Here is a 15,647-nt window from a genome sequence, read left to right as displayed (position 1 = left end):
TTCATGGGTTGTTGGGAATGGCTAGAGAGCCGGCCAGCAAGAGTGGCAAAAAATCCTGCCAATCCTCGTGATCTTGCTAGTGCTGCTGCCATTCTCACTCATCCCTTCCCAGCCCCAGGATGGATGTGGCCCTCCAGATGTTTTGGACTGCAACTCCCATCAGCCCTAGCCAGCATAGTTAATGGTGGGGTATGATGGGAGTTGTAGGCCAAAAGAGCTGGAGGGCCACAAGTTACCCACCTCTGCTTTAGGCTTTCCTCAGAGGAAAGATGCTCCAGTCCCCTGATCACTTTGCTTGGCCTTTCTTGTACCTTTTCAGCTCTACGATATCCTTTCTGAGATGGGGCAAACATCTGTTTGTGCAAACATGCTCCTCCTGAAAGGGGCCTTTCAGCCTTGGAACTTTTCACCCTTCCCCCACCCCTCAGCCCCACCGCTATATTCACTGCTCTGTATCTCGGTTAATTCCCCATCAGTCTCCTTTGTTCTCTCCTGGTAGACCGGTGACGGTGTCAATGATGCCCCAGCCCTGAAGAAGGCTGAGATCGGTATTGCCATGGGCTCTGGTACTGCTGTGGCCAAGAGTGCCTCAGAAATGGTACTGGCAGATGATAACTTCTCCACCATTGTGTCCGCTGTTGAAGAGGGCCGGGCCATCTACAACAACATGAAACAATTTATCCGCTACCTCATCTCCTCCAATGTGGGTGAGGTCGTCTGGTAAGGAACCCCACCACCCCCAGCCTGATATCCTCTTCCTGCTCCTCTGCTGCCCCACTCTCTTTTGGCAGGCCCTGCTGCAAAGCTAAGTAGGCCTGGCAAAGGGATGATGAAGGACAGTTGCTGGGAGACCACTCCCCGCCACAGGGGTATACGTGTTACTGCTTAACAGGACCTTGATCTCCTCACCATTTGCCTTCTCTCCCCACCAGTATCTTCCTCACAGCTGCTCTGGGTCTCCCTGAAGCCTTGATCCCTGTGCAGCTGCTGTGGGTGAACCTGGTGACTGATGGGCTTCCAGCCACCGCCTTGGGCTTTAACCCCCCTGACCTGGACATCATGAACAAGCCCCCTCGCAGCCCCAAAGAGCCCCTCATCAGCGGCTGGCTCTTCTTCCGTTATATGGCCATTGGAGGTAACTGCATCTCTCTCCCCAGCACCTTGGCCTTAACCCAGAACTTGGCCCTGTATACACACATCCTACGCTTGGGCCCTATTCTCTACCCTGATGTGCTTATCTTGGATCCAGATTCCATGCTGTCATTCCCATGGTCCATCTATAATCTTAACTCAGAAATCTGTGTCATTCCCAGTGCCCCAGGCGAAAACCCTGACAAATCCTAGTGTTTTCTTCTGTGTGGGCCAGAATGATACCAATTGGGCTGCTCCTTCCTGTACTACTAATCCAGTACCATAAACCTCAGTCAACAATCCATATGTCTTTGTGCCTAAGAATATAACTGAGTGCAGCTGTTTGCAATCTGCATGCAACCCAACCCTCTCCATTCCAGTTCCTCTGCAGGCTGCTCTTGGGGACACTTTTTCTTGACTGCTTGCCTTCCCCTTTGTTCGCACCAACCTTCCCCCTTTCTTCTGCCCACAGGATACGTCGGAGCTGCCACCGTGGGTGCTGCTGCTTGGTGGTTCATTTATGCTGATGATGGACCTGGCGTGACCTACCACCAGTTGGTGAGTGTTGGCGTCTTGTAGGAGCTGTTGGGGCAAGATCAATAGCATTCTATGGGGAGTGGGGGATTTCTTCACCTGGCAAAGCCATACTCTTGTTTTAATCCTGCGTCCCCCCCCTCTCCCTTTCTGTTCCCCAGTCCCATTTCATGCAATGCACAGAACACAACCTGGACTTCGAAGGATTGGACTGTGAAATCTTTGAGTCTCCCGTCCCAATGACCATGGCTTTGTCTGTCCTGGTCACCATTGAGATGTGCAATGCGCTTAACAGGTAAGGGGGCCGTGAGGGTCAACTTCAGCATTGACCACACACCGTACTGCCATGGAGGTCCTTCAGTGGTTTTGTTTATTTGGTTTGATTAGTACCCCACCTACCCACCAAGAAAATGGTGCTCAGGGTGTCTCACAAAAGATAATCAAATAAAAACTCGATAAAAACAATAATAAAACAAATATATTAAAAACGCAGTTTAAAAAATGCAACAACAGCAGAACAAAAACAGCACCTAGGGCCCAATCTACACTTACATTTTTTTTCACTTCCAATGAGGTTTCAACGCCCGTCTTTCACACCATGCAGTACCCGCCTTAAATTGGAACCGGAATTTCCCGCTTCTGTGCTACCGCTTTCAATACCCTGATATCCCGGTATTTCCCCTTAATGTGCTCTGATTTTCCGCCTTCACTACCATATCTGGTCGTAGTCCCCTCCCCTGCCTGTCCATATATGGCGGTGTTTGTATTTCCCTCCTGTCGAATCACAGCTCTTAACAGACCCATGTTGTCTTCCGGCTGCTGATCGCATAGCTTCCTCAGCACTCAATGTTCCTCAGCAAAAATCAAAGGCTGGATGTGCGCTGCTTGTCTGATCTCGGAAGCTAAGCAGGGTTGGTCCCGGTCAGTAGTTGGATGGGTGACCGCCTGGGAATCAGGCTTCCTGCATTGAGCAGGGGGTTGTTCTATCCCTTCAAATGAGACTAAGTTTTACCCCCTTCTATCTGCCACTTCAGCTTAAAAAAAAAAAAAATTAAGGCGTTATCTTCAAAGAATCGTGGCTTCTCCGCGATGTTTTTTTTTTTTTTTCTAATTCAGGCATGATCTTTGAAGATTTGAAGATTCAAAGATGTGAAGCTTCACATCTTCGAATCTTGAAAGATCATGCCAGAATTAGAAAAAAAACAACATGCGGAGAAGCCACAATTCTTCGAAGATAACGCCTTCATAAAAAAAAAAAAAAAAGCCGAAGCAGCAGATAGAAGGGGGTAAAACTTAGTCTCATTTGAAGGGATAGAACAACCCCCTGCTCAGTGCAGGAAGTCTGATTCCCGGGTGGTCGCCCATCCAACTACTGACCGGGCCAATGTGAAGCTTCGAATCTTCGAAGATGCCAGCAGCCCCCCCCCCCCCCCAAAGCAAGCGCTGGGTGCCGCCGCCACTGTCCCTCTTTCTCGCACCGGCTGTCAAGGGCTGGCACGGGGAAAAGAGCATTGGCAGACACCCCACAGCCTCTCGCCCTGGCCTCCAGCAGGTGGAGGTGGAGAAGAGGATAGGTGCCTCCTTCTTCCCTCCACCCCCACCTGCTACAGCGGCGGCAGCAAGGGACAAGCTGGTAATTTTCCCCAAGGCCAGGAAAACATGTGGAAAATGACAAGCCTCTCCCGCGCCACTGCCACATGGTGGGCGTGGAATCAGCAGAAATAGGAAGAGTTTCTGATCCTCCAATGAGAGCCGCCATCTTTAAGAGCAGGAAAACAGCACAGCGCTCGAGTGTGAACCGAGCTCGCACATTCGATGAAGCACTGCAATAGGGAAAATGACTGTGGATAATCACGTTTTAATGCGAGAGCGTTTAAACCGACAGGACACCGAATCCGTTGCAATGGCAGGCGCAATGTAGATTGGCCCCTAGACCAACAGACCAGTTTACATGCCAAAGGCCTGCTTGAATAAAAACGTATTTGCCGGCCGGTGGAAGGACAGCAGAGAGGAAGCCCAGCCTCGCCTCTCTTGGCAGGGAGTCCCAGAGCCTGGGAGCAGCTGCTGAGAGGACTCTCTCTTGCATCGCCACCAAAGGGCCTCCGAAGGTGGTGATACCGCGAGAAGCCCCCCACCCCCACCTTCATTCTTATCTCTAGCTATTACCCTTTCTCTGATCTTTCAGGCTCTGTGGACTCTATGTGGGGTGAGGGACATTTAAACTCTGTGCCAAGATAATTCCAGGAAAATAGTTATTACTTATTCAGTTTTCTACCCTGCTTCTCGGCAATGCCCCTGAAGTGGCTTGTAACGCATAAAGTACATACAAACCAAGCTAAGTTTTATTTGCTACAGAACATCGGTTATCACAAATATATAAAGACTGTATCATTTGATGTGCAGTTCAGGTGATCATTTGTGAAATATCAATATAATAGTATTATAGTTTATCGCTGGTGATCCTCAGGACAGCATACCACATTTTGGAAGACAAAAATCAATCAGATTTTATCAATACAACTGATACCATCTTTAAAAGGTGGATTCTGCGATCTGTATAAAATGTGAAATCAAGAGAAACCAGCAAATGTGCTTCTGTTGTGTAATGTATTCTGAAACATTTACTCGTTTGCATAATTAATTCACATTTTGCTACTCAAGAGGAAGATAATGAAGCATCTCTCACTGCCTCCAACCACTGGAAATCACATTCTGAGATATCAACAGGCAGGGTCCTCCTGTTTTCAGGAGTATCTTCACAGCCATAAGGGCTTTGATTTAAAGCAGGGATTAGGAACCTCCAACCTGTGAGCCTAACATGGCCTGCAGGAGGTCCCCATTTGGCCTGTCAACTTCCCTACCTTATCTCCAACCAGCCCACGCTGTGTTAAGGCATTTTAAAAACCTAATTGCAGCACGGAAGGCATTGGGGGAGGGGAGGGCTGCTGGGGAGGGGAGGGCTACCCCTGCCTTCCCATACTGTGACACCCCCACAAAAAATCACCCCTTCCCCGCTGTAGCCAGGCTTCCAGAAAGGCTTCATTGGTATCAGTGGATGATTTTTTAAAGCCCAGTAGCAGCAGGGGAGGGGCAATGCATGTGTGAATGTGTGTGTGTGTATCACATTGTGGGATCATATGCCAGCAGTGAGGTGTCCCCACCCAGTTTGGGTTGTGACTCCTGACACGCTTGCCCAGAACCAATCTGGCCTTCAGGCCGAAAAAGGTTCCCCAGCCCTGATTTAAAGGAAAGCTGAGATGGCCAGTTAGCTGAATTCTGCAGCCAAATGACCACATTCTGTGTTGTTCCCGTACTCCCATGGAATCACACCATATACCCAGCTGTGTCTATTATCCACTAAGACTGTGGCTTTCCAAGCAGAGCTGAGATCCATCTCATTAATCTCTTGCCAACTGGCTTATGTTTAAGGAGCATTGCCTCTATTTATTTGTATTGAATGATAACTTTACCTCAACTCCCCACTTCTCTGTCCTGCACAGCCTTTCCGAGAACCAGTCCTTGGTGCGGATGCCCCCCTGGGTGAATATCTGGCTCATGGGATCCATCTGCCTCTCAATGTCTCTGCACTTTTTCATCCTCTACGTTGACCCCATGCCTGTAAGTGTTGTTTCAAGATGGCCTCTGTTCCAGGTTCCCACCCGTGCTGATTCACAGTGCACCTCGTGATCACTCTTCACCCAATTGTCAATGCTTGATCACTGGTGGATAAATGTGGGAGCAGGCTCTATTGGAAAGCATTGGGTTTGGGCTGCACTAGGACAGCCTAGTGCCGATGGCCATGCTGGATGGGAATGATGGGAGTTGCAGTTCAACACATCTGGAAGGCACCAGTTTGGGGAAGGTTACGCCAGAAGACAGGATACTCTGGAGAAGATGCTGATGCTAGGGGAAGTGGAAGGCAAAAGGAAGAGGGGCCGACCAAGGGCAAGATGGATGGATATTCTGGAGGTGACGGACTCGATCTTGGGGGAGCTGGGGGTGGCGACAGCTGACAGGAAGCTCTGGCGTGGGCTGGTCCATGAAGTCACGAAGAGTTGGAAGCAACTGACCGAATAAACAACAACAAAAACGGCAGAACCTAAGGCGGACACACAGCTCTGAATATAGTCAGCTTCCCAGATTGAACCTTCAGATCACCTAGTGACTGGGTGGTATTAAAGTTTGATTGGTGGAGATGTGTATATTCAGAGCTCCACACTCAAAAAAATAAAAAATCCTGCTCTTCCTTGGGCAGCGGCCAAGTAAACCTGGATTCTACAACCTGGATAGGGTATGCAAATTGGGCCAATTTGCATGATTTCTCTTGTTTTGCATAATTATTATGCAGTGTTTACTATTATGCATAATCTACTCTGCTTATTGCTGCTCATGGGGAAAGGCAAGGAGGTATTAGAAGGGGCTGAAGCCCTGGCCACCAGAAAGCATGCTCAGCTGCTTCTCTGCTTCTGAGATTCCAGAAGGCTCACATGCTTCCAGGTGCCCCCCAGATGTTGACAACTCTCATTGGCCCCTGCCAACATGCCCATTGCAGTCCAACACATCTGGAGGACACTGGGCTGGCAAAGGTTGCTTTACGGCCTTCAGGCTTCTTTCTTTCTTATGAAAACTGAGATTCTCAGTTAGTTGAATTCTACACAAAGTTACACATTCTGGATGTAGAAATTGTGGCATAAAACACAGCCCTGTGTGCATTCTCTCATCATTGGACTAAGTTAGTTTGCACTTACAGTGTAATCCTCTACATGGGTACTCAGACATTGGTCCCATTGAGTTCAGTGGGGCTTGCTCCCAGGAAAATGGGTATAGGATTGCAACCTTGGTTCCCACGAAAATCAACAGGACTTAAGAACTTAGGGCGCAATCCTATGCATGTTTAGACGGAAAAAAAGCCCTGCAACTTCCAGCACGCCCCAGCCACCCATGGAGAATACTGGGAGTTGTAGGACACTTTCCTGTCTAAACATACATAGGATTACACCCTTAAGGCATGACTAATTTAAGAGCTATAGACAACTAACATTGCCAGCTTACTCCCAGGAAAATGGGTATAGGATTGCAACCTTGGTTCCCACGAAAATCAACAGGACTTCAGAACTTAGGGCGCAATCCTATGCATGTTTAGACGGAAAAAAGCCCTGCAACTTCCAGCACGCCCCAGCCACCCATGGAGAATACTGGGAGTTGTAGGACACTTTCCTGTCTAAACATACATAGGATTGCACCCTTAAAGCATGACTAATTTAAGAGCTATAGACAACTAACATTGCCAGTTCCAATCTATTATTTTTAGTTTTTAGTACATGTTTTTGTTATGGGGAGGGAGAAAGAGGCACATGTGTTGGGGGTTGGACCCTTCCAACCCTACTATTCTATGATTCCCCTTGTATTCAGAGACAGACATTTTGGAGGAAGAAACACTGACTCTTCCCTTTGCTTTTACTCTTCCCAGATGATCTTCAAACTGACACATTTGGATCTGCACCACTGGCTCGTGGTGATAAAGATATCTTTGCCTGTCATCTTTCTGGATGAGATTCTCAAATTTGTTGCCCGGAACTATCTGGAGCGTAAGCTTCCTACAAGCCCTCCCTCCCCTGAGCTGGTCCCAGTCCTTGCCTCCTTCCAAGCCTTCTCCCCTTCACTGGAGTCAGAAGCCCCAGATGGAATGTGTGAAAAAAACATTACTGTGGAGAAGAAATTTAGTGTCCCTCCCCTCTCACCTTTTCTCTCCTAGTTCTTTCTTGTCTTCCCCTGTTATTTCCTATTACCCTCTGTTATCTCCATCTGCACCCATCCAGGGCAGCTCATGTTAGATACAGGGTTGGGAAAATTCCAGGAGCTTTGTCACTTGGGCTTCTCTCAGGCAGTGTTGCAGTTCAGTAGTTTTAGAGCAGAGGGACTTAATGATTTATGGGCTCCTCCTCTTTAGAGGGTAACGTGTATTACTTCATTTCAAAACATGGTAAGCCGACCCTGCTGCATTAGGGCGCCCTCCTGCTCATTCTGCTGAAAGGGGCCCTGGACCTCTGCCCTGTAGTCCCACCCTGATGGCACCACTACTCCAGGTGATTTCCTTGGAGTTCTATACAGAAACAGGTGCTTGGAAATTTCAGGCCAGGCCCTAAGAATGTGAAACAGAGGGAACAGCAGAGACATGCTCCTTTGGGAGGACAGGTATCTAGACGCCCTGTATTAGTGATGGGAGAACAAGTGATGTTCGAGACTGCCAGGATTCTCCAAACATTGTCTCGCCACTCATCTTGTGCCCAATTTCTTTTCACATTTGTTACCACACCTGGTTACCATGCCTGGTCGCACATGCTCATCTCATGCCCAATTCCTCTTCACTCTGTGTGAACAGGAAATTTGCACAAATCAAGCAGCGATGGAATGGGAGATTTGCGCAAATCTCCCCAAATTTGCGCAAATCTAAAATTTGCACAAATTTCCTCCATAGACTAAAGCGGGGCTAATTCAGTATACAGAGGCCATTTGCACAAATTGAACTGGGAATCGGGAACGAGATGAACATGAACATGTGTCTGACAATTTCTGAATATTTTATGTGGACACGTGCTCGTGCTTGTGTTTAGAGCTTCGGACAGGGCATATTTGCATGTTTTGCAAGCAAAAACAAAATTCTCCTACTTCCCTACTCTGGATCTTGGGGTTCTCCTTTGAGTTCTGAGCATGGAGTTGGCTCCTCTGGCTTGGAGTAGGTGCAGGGAGGGTAGATGGGAGCTGTCTAGGACTCTGGTTCTCACCCAGACTTTCTGAGTATAGTGAGTTAATGGGAATGGGAGGGGAAGAGAATCAGGAATTTGTTCCATACCCAGTGCCCTTAAGTAGTTTTTCATTCCTTGATGGGTTGCCATCCATCTATCCTTTCCAGCCATCTATCCTTTCCATCCATCCCATCCATCCATCCATCCATCCATCCAGACTAATCACCTTTTCCTTTCATTGCCTGCCTTCTTCCCAATGTCTATTAACTCTGTTTCTTTTATCCTTTCCCTTCTGTAGCATAAACTCCTTCCCCTTCCATTCTCCTGTATCCTGCCTCTCAGGTACCTTACAACCCTTGACCGCATGCCTTGCTTGTTCCCCCGGCTACCCTATCATGACTGTCTGTTTGTCCATGTGGGAGGATTGGCAATATCTGCGGGCAGCTGGAGAAAGGGTCTCTTCTTTGCTTGAACAGCCTCATTGCTGCAGCTGGAACAGTCCAGGAAACTGAGGCCCAGCTGCTTAGCTGGTGGGGCGAGAGAGAGAAAATCCTCCTCAGAAAGAGGACTGCTCTGAGGAATATCCTTGCAGCTCTAAAGTCAGCATTCTAATTCAAATTGGTTGCACTCTGTTTTCAAACCTGAACTCTGCATCCAAACTGTACAATTACTGGCATGATTGTGCGCAATGAAGGAGCTTGTTAGCACCCAATCCTCTTTTGCCTGGTCAGTTCTCAAGTGCTGCTTTTTCACCTTCTGTGCACCTAGAAAGAAGCCTGTTTGGCCTTGGCATCATTTTGAGTTTCTTCCTACGTTGTTGCGTTTGAAACAAAGTTAGGATTTTCTTGGCTTTGATGTTGTGTACATAGAATGGGGAGGTTTACAGCCCAGTCTGCTTGTCATCGTCTCTCTAGCTGTGCCCCAGCTGCCTTCATTGCCCTTTGCTGGTTGTCCTGTGTCATGCCTGGCCAGTCTCGTATGAGCAATTGCTTGGCCCCACATTTGCTAGAGGCAGGGGGCAGCGGCAGGGTGATGGAACTCAGGGCTGCCCCTTCACTGAACCTGCTGCCCTGGCTGTTGCCAGTTTCTACACCGAGGTAGGGTGAGGATGGTTGGGCAAGGGAGGCAAACTGTGGGGGAAGGATGGTGTTTTCGGGTGTGTATGTGAGTGCAGTTGCTGTCATGCATGGAACGAGGTGAGTGAGCATCCAAAAGGTCTTGTCGACCTCCATTTTCTCCTGCTGGTTTCTTTCAGGCTAAAAGCCCTGTGCATACTTCCCAGGAAACAAGTCCCACTGAATCTGTAGGATTTGCTTCTGGGGAAAGATGCTTAGGGCCGTATTGCACTCAGGCCAAACTAGACATGATATGGGTTCCCAATCCTGTATTTTACTTGTAATACTAATGCAGGGGGTGGATATTTGCAGGACAATTAGTGGGGGTGCTTAATCCTTCCCAGTCCACTGATTTCCCCCCAGAAATACCACACAGACACCCAAGAAGTTCTCATCCCCCCCCCAAGCTGGGCTCCAGTGAGCATGGCCCATACTGGCTGGGAATGATGGGAGTTGCAGTCAGTTGCAGCCAGACACATCTGCTGGGCACCAGGTTGGGGAACACTGCTATAGGCAGTATGTCTTTGAATAGAATTTGGGTATGACATATAGAGAGGGGGTGAGCAGTCTCATCACCATTACATGGGAGCAATCAGGAAAGAAAGAAGATCAACTGAGGGGAACAGAGAGCTCATTTAGTACTGTGCAAGCCCTGTACCTGGCCTGCATAGGAATGTTATTCACATCATGGCATGTGGCATCAGCTTGTATCTAACCAGGGCTGGTACAGAGGCTTCAACTTGTGCAAAGCTTGCACACAGACTCTCCTTTCTCATCTGTTGCCCTCTCTGCAGCCTTGATAGCCATGCCCTCCTCTTGTATTGACAACACAGCAGGAGTTTAAAAGTATTAAGGATGAAGTAAGTGAAGGGAACCGTTCATTAGAACCATGAGCTGTAATGAAAAACTTAGGATCACAGGTTTAATTTGTTCATTTAGGGAGCTACCCTAAATGGTCCCTAGACAGCATCGGAGGGGCCATAGAATAGTTTGGATTCCTGGCTCTAAGGTTGGAGAGAGCACTCCTATCTTGGAGGGGGGAATCAGAGATCTCCCCCCTCACTTGCAGCTGGCACAGAAGGCACTGTGCTGTCTGCCCTCTGAGGTCAGGAGCAAGACCTTGGAGAGGGGGGAAAGGGGGCATTTTGGTGGGAGGGGAGGAGACTGGAGAGGCCAGACTACAAGATATCCTGAGCTTCTGCCAGCCTTGTTCTCTTCCTTTCCAAAATGCCTTTGCTAGAACGGCAAAAAAGCCCATCTAGCAAAAAAATGCAGGGCAGGAGGACAGGGAAGCGAAGGTCCCCTCTGCCACTCCTCCTGCCCTGCATAGGCTGATCGTATGCCTCTGAATTTGAGGGCTTATGATTATCATCATAGGATTGCACCCTAATTTATTTAAAACATTTGTATACCACCCTTCTTCCAAGAGATGTCAGGGAAGTGAACAGCAAATGCATACTTTGATGTTTTATGATATAATAAAATCATAACATCAATGATAAACTGCGACAGAAACTAAAAACATACAGCAGGCTAAGGCAAATTAAAATGCCTGAGAAAATGTCTTAACCTGGAGCTGTGAAGAATATAATTTAGGTGTCAAGCACACCTCTTTCGAAAGGACATAGTGCCATCACCAAAAAAGCCCTCTCCTTTGTACATAATGCACTTCTGATGGGTTTGAGGAAAGTCAGCCTTCAATTTTCTGTGACGTGCCTAACCTCCATTCACAGAGGTGTTGCTTGTGTCATACGAGATGCCAAGAAAGAGATGATCTTTTCCTAGGGCCAATCTAAATGGAAATGCTTTGTGAAGCGATTTGGGCAAAATCCGCATTTTTACAGAATCGAATTAGCTCTTTCCACAGTACATGGAGTGCTGTATTCCTCCGCTTTTGCAGTGTATATGAGAACTGAAGTCGAATTAGTTGGGGTGGGTGGGTGAGTCCTGCCGCAAGTAGAAATTAATGTCAACAAATGCATAGGTGAGAGACAGCCAATGAGTGGAGGCTTGCTCCCCCTCCCTATTGTGTTCAACAAAGTGCAATGGAGGACTTGCTTACGAGTAGACGTTCATGACAAACTCCACAGACACACACACATTTATGAGGCGGGCAGGCAAGCAGGTAGCTGCCGCCTCCCGGAGACAGAGCAGAATAAGCGGGAGCGCAAGAGGCGCTGAGAGCAGAGAGCGTGGAGCCGGCGAGGAGGGAGAGCGACTAGCATGTTGCCTTTGATGTATATTAACTGCCCAATCAACAGGCTTCCCCACCCCCAAACAGGAGCTCAATGAAGTGCTTCTGAGTACATGTTCATGAAAATCATCTGCCCTGGCATCCAGCCTTTCTTAGCTGTGCATCTTTGTAGCTGCACAGTTTCAAAACAGCAGGGCTGGCTCCCCCCTCTCCCAAGCTCAATGACTATTTAAAGTGAGAGGCAGCGACTGAGCCCATGTTCACACCACTGCAGTTTCAAAGCAGCAGGGCTGCTCCTGTACTCCGCAAAGTGGAACTGAAGGCAATGAGTTACTTCCGGGTAGACATGTTGACCCCTCTGCTCTCCCCACGCCCCTGCCCCATGCCACTTCCCCTTCTGCCAATCAACGCTGCTTCCACCAGCCCGCACTGAAGCCAGCTGAGTTCACACGGACTCTCGGACAGCACTGAAGTTGCTGTGACAAGAAAATCCAACACAAAATGAGTTTGGGGAAAAAACGGATTTAGGGCAAGAAACACCAGGCTAGCTATGGAGAGCGGTGTATGTCATCTGACATGATCGACTTCGGGGTGGAGTAGAACTGGAGTAAAAGCCACATGTAGATGAGGCCCTGGTCTGTCTAAATGTCAGGAAATAACTTTTGTAATGCCAGTGCAGGAGGAACAATACTATTTTATGTGTTAAATTATACATAATGAGTACAGTCCTACCTAAATTAAGTTTCTAGGGTTGTAATCCTTACTTAGCAGTAAGTCCTATTGAGCACAATAACCCTCCCTTCTGAGTAAAAATGCCAAGGATTGGGCTCATGTCTCATTAATTTCAATTAGTCTTGCAATTTGACATCAGTGGACATTAAGGGCGCCATCCTGTCAGATCCGCCCTGGGTACTCATAAGCCTCCAAACTCAGAGGCTTATGAGTATCCAATGCAGAGCGGGAGGCGTGTTTAAGCATTTTTGCCAGCCTAGCAGAGGCTTCGGGGAGGGGAAGGGAAGGAGGCTGGAGTGGCCATAGGATAGGTTGTATGGCTTCCGCCCTGGTCTCCTCCCCTCCCTGCCCCCAGGAACACCCCCTTTTCCCAGTATCCACACTCTGCTTTCCAAGCACGGAGAGGTGGCTGGTGGGGTTCGCTTCACGCCAGCTACAAGGGGGAGGGGGAAGGGGCGGGGAGCGCAGTTTCCTGGCTATGAGGTCGGAGCCCTGTTTTTGACCTCCGAGCTAGGAAACCAAAATATCCTATGTCCCTCAGACACTGTAGAGGGGATGTAGGATTGCTCCCTAAGACAACAATCTTATGGACCCTAGACAGTGTCTGGGGTGCCATAGGATGTGGCAGATCCCCATCTCCCCCCCCCCCGGTTGCAAAAAGCTTCTTTTCCAAAGTCGCAACTGTGACATCATTCGAGACATAAGAGAGGGAGAGAAGGGGGCATCCTGGTTGGTGGAGAGAGGCCAGCACACACAGAATCCTATGGTCTCTCCAGCCAAGCCCCCCACCTCCCAAAGGTAAGTCAACTAGATGGGCTGAGACACCCATCTAGCTGCTTTGTGTGATTTAAACGGAGGAATGGAGATGAAATCGCCTCTGTCCCCCTCCTGCCCAGATCTTGCAGGATCGTCGGAGGGCTTCATACTTGGGAATCCTCTGTCAATAGACAGAGGACTCCCAAGTTTGAAGCCCTCCGACGATTCCTCCATTTAAATCACACAAAGCAGCTAGATGGGAGTCTCAGCAATCCAGACTGCATTCTAAAAGTGGTTAACTTTGGCTATATCATGACCAATGTGTTCCATGTTCTTCTTCAAGTAGTAAGGTAAGCTCATAATATATAGATTTGCATTGTTCCACAAATTCCTGTGCTTTTCAGGGCTTCAAAATGTCTTGGAAAATTTTGTTGTTATTTGTTTATTTATTTTAAGGATTTCTATTCCACCTTTCTACCCCCAAAAGGATCCCCAACGCCCTTTTACCAACCTAAAAACACAACCATACAGTAACAAATATAAAGATACACTCAAACATATTAAACAAATATAGAAGCAATAAGAACAGAAAACTGCAGCAAACAGAGATAATAAAACTGGATAAATCAATCAATCAATCAAACAAGTAACAATTATACAACCAACACAACATGAGGACAAAAGTGCAGGGCAAATTAAAAGCTTAGCAAAGCAAACAAATTGATTTGCCTCATGTCTAAGAGCTTTCTAGATGAGGCTTTTATTGTTTGCTTGGCATTCCCCACGGTTGTTTACAGGTGCTTTAGACATTGTCCAGTTTCACTTCTGGTTTTTAAAAGCAATTTTGCGAGGGGTGGGGGGAGCTGGGAAAATCCAGGAAGAAAAGGAAAATAATCCCACGTAGAACTCCATTTTTAATTCTGCAGTGAAACCAGAAGGAGAAAGAGCACGTTAAACAGCCTTGTCTAGAAAAGCTCTAAAACTTAAAACAAGGGAGTCAGCCAAACCTCTCTAGGAAGTGAGTTCCACAAAAACTGTACACCTTTATTCACTGTATATGCTATCAGATACTCACTCCTGTTACTTCATAGTAAACCTGTCATATCCAAACATAAGGCTGATAAAAGGGTTGTGATAGTACTTTCCTGAATCAGGATTCTACCCAGTATGTTTTATTGTGATTATAGGGCAAGGAAGAAGGAGACTTCCTGTTATTTAGCTCAGAGAAATTAACACAAAGCTGTGGAAAGTTGTCGAGTCCTCTAAAATGAAGTGGACCAATGGGCATGGCTTTCCCAGCAGTGATGAAGAACACGCCAGCTGCTGAATTTCTGCCTCCTGGGGGTGTGGGAAGCAGCTACACAGAGGTGTGTTAGGCTCCTAAGCAAAACATATGCCCAGCTGCTTGCTGAAGACCTCTCTGCCCCTTATGTTAAGATTTCTGGCAAGGAAGATAAGTGAAGAGAGCCCTCTATTCCCATTATTCCCTGTGCTTGTATGCCAGCCATGGTGGCTGATTTTGGCCAGGGCCTGCTGTAGGTTGCCCAACTCACTGCCATGTGGAATTGTGTACTCTCCATTTCTCTGTCCCTCACTCTGTTTTCTCCTTCTCCCTCCCCTTTTTACAGAGAGTTCAGAAGAAAGGAAGAAGATGTGAACCTTTGAGTCACCACAGAAATAACCTCTTCATCCCCAACAGTGAAGATCTCCTCACTACCCTCGTCTTGCTGTCCCGTCTGCTGCTCCTACCTCTGCTTCTGTGCCCCTCCCTTATTTAATAGCCACTTTCTTCCCCCCTACAAACCCTCTGTACCTCTTTTATCAGGGACTTACCAGTGTGGGCCACAACACTGGCATTTGCCATGCCGTGTCCCCTGCCAGCTGCTTCCCCACCCGACCCCAAAACACCACTAGCTACTTGGCTTCTGTACATTTTGAGCCACCTGCATCTCCTTGCCCCTGCAGAGACGTACGCCACTCACTACCCCACCACACACATACTGCTTCCTGCATTAGCGCCCACACTGACTATGTTTGTCCCCCCACCCCCTCTTCACACGACTAGACCCCACCTCAAGCCAGGGGTTGGATTTTTTAATGCACACATAAACTGAAGGAAACGTTTTGTTAGGGAAAACAAACAAGTGAGACTCCTCAAATTGGAGGAAATTAAGAGATTCTTCTAGCTGCTTATTTATTGATATTAAAGGATAAACTCCTAACTGTATTGCATGCTTCCAGCTTTTCTTTCATTAATTTGGTCAAAATGGAAGGGATGAGGGAAGGCTGACACTGTTTTTATAAGGAATTGCTTCTCTGGAACTGAGGTGTGTAGGGGTGTGTGTGTGTGTGTGTCCTTTTGCTACCCCCCCCCCCCAGCTCTATGCCTTTTGGCTGAACGACATACAGAAATTCAACCAGTGCCATTTTTCATGGCAT

The 15,647-nt window shown here is 47.8% G+C and overlaps 1 protein-coding gene across 1 annotated transcript in view; it reads left to right on the top strand.

The window, feature by feature from the left end:
* ATP2A1 (ATPase sarcoplasmic/endoplasmic reticulum Ca2+ transporting 1) overlaps positions 1 to 15,433 on the top strand; it is a 45,752-nt gene extending 30,319 nt beyond the window's left edge. Inside the window, exons 16-22 of the mRNA XM_084808441.1 lie at positions 500 to 720; positions 933 to 1,135; positions 1,604 to 1,689; positions 1,827 to 1,960; positions 5,166 to 5,283; positions 7,136 to 7,253; positions 14,837 to 15,433. Coding sequence (XP_084664567.1) covers positions 500 to 720; positions 933 to 1,135; positions 1,604 to 1,689; positions 1,827 to 1,960; positions 5,166 to 5,283; positions 7,136 to 7,253; positions 14,837 to 14,865 — 909 coding nt within the window. The 3' untranslated portion in view covers positions 14,866 to 15,433. The remainder of the gene's footprint in view (positions 1 to 499; positions 721 to 932; positions 1,136 to 1,603; positions 1,690 to 1,826; positions 1,961 to 5,165; positions 5,284 to 7,135; positions 7,254 to 14,836) is intronic.
* The last annotated feature ends 214 nt before the right edge of the window (positions 15,434 to 15,647 follow it).

The sequence above is a fragment of the Heloderma suspectum genome, chromosome 6, assembly GCF_057233095.1.
Source record: "Heloderma suspectum isolate Gila_16-S chromosome 6, 16-S_ref, whole genome shotgun sequence".
NCBI classification, from domain to species: domain Eukaryota; kingdom Metazoa; phylum Chordata; class Lepidosauria; order Squamata; family Helodermatidae; genus Heloderma; species Heloderma suspectum.
The sequence above is the reverse complement of the archived record's forward strand: the minus strand, read 5'-3'. Positions and strand labels throughout refer to the sequence as shown.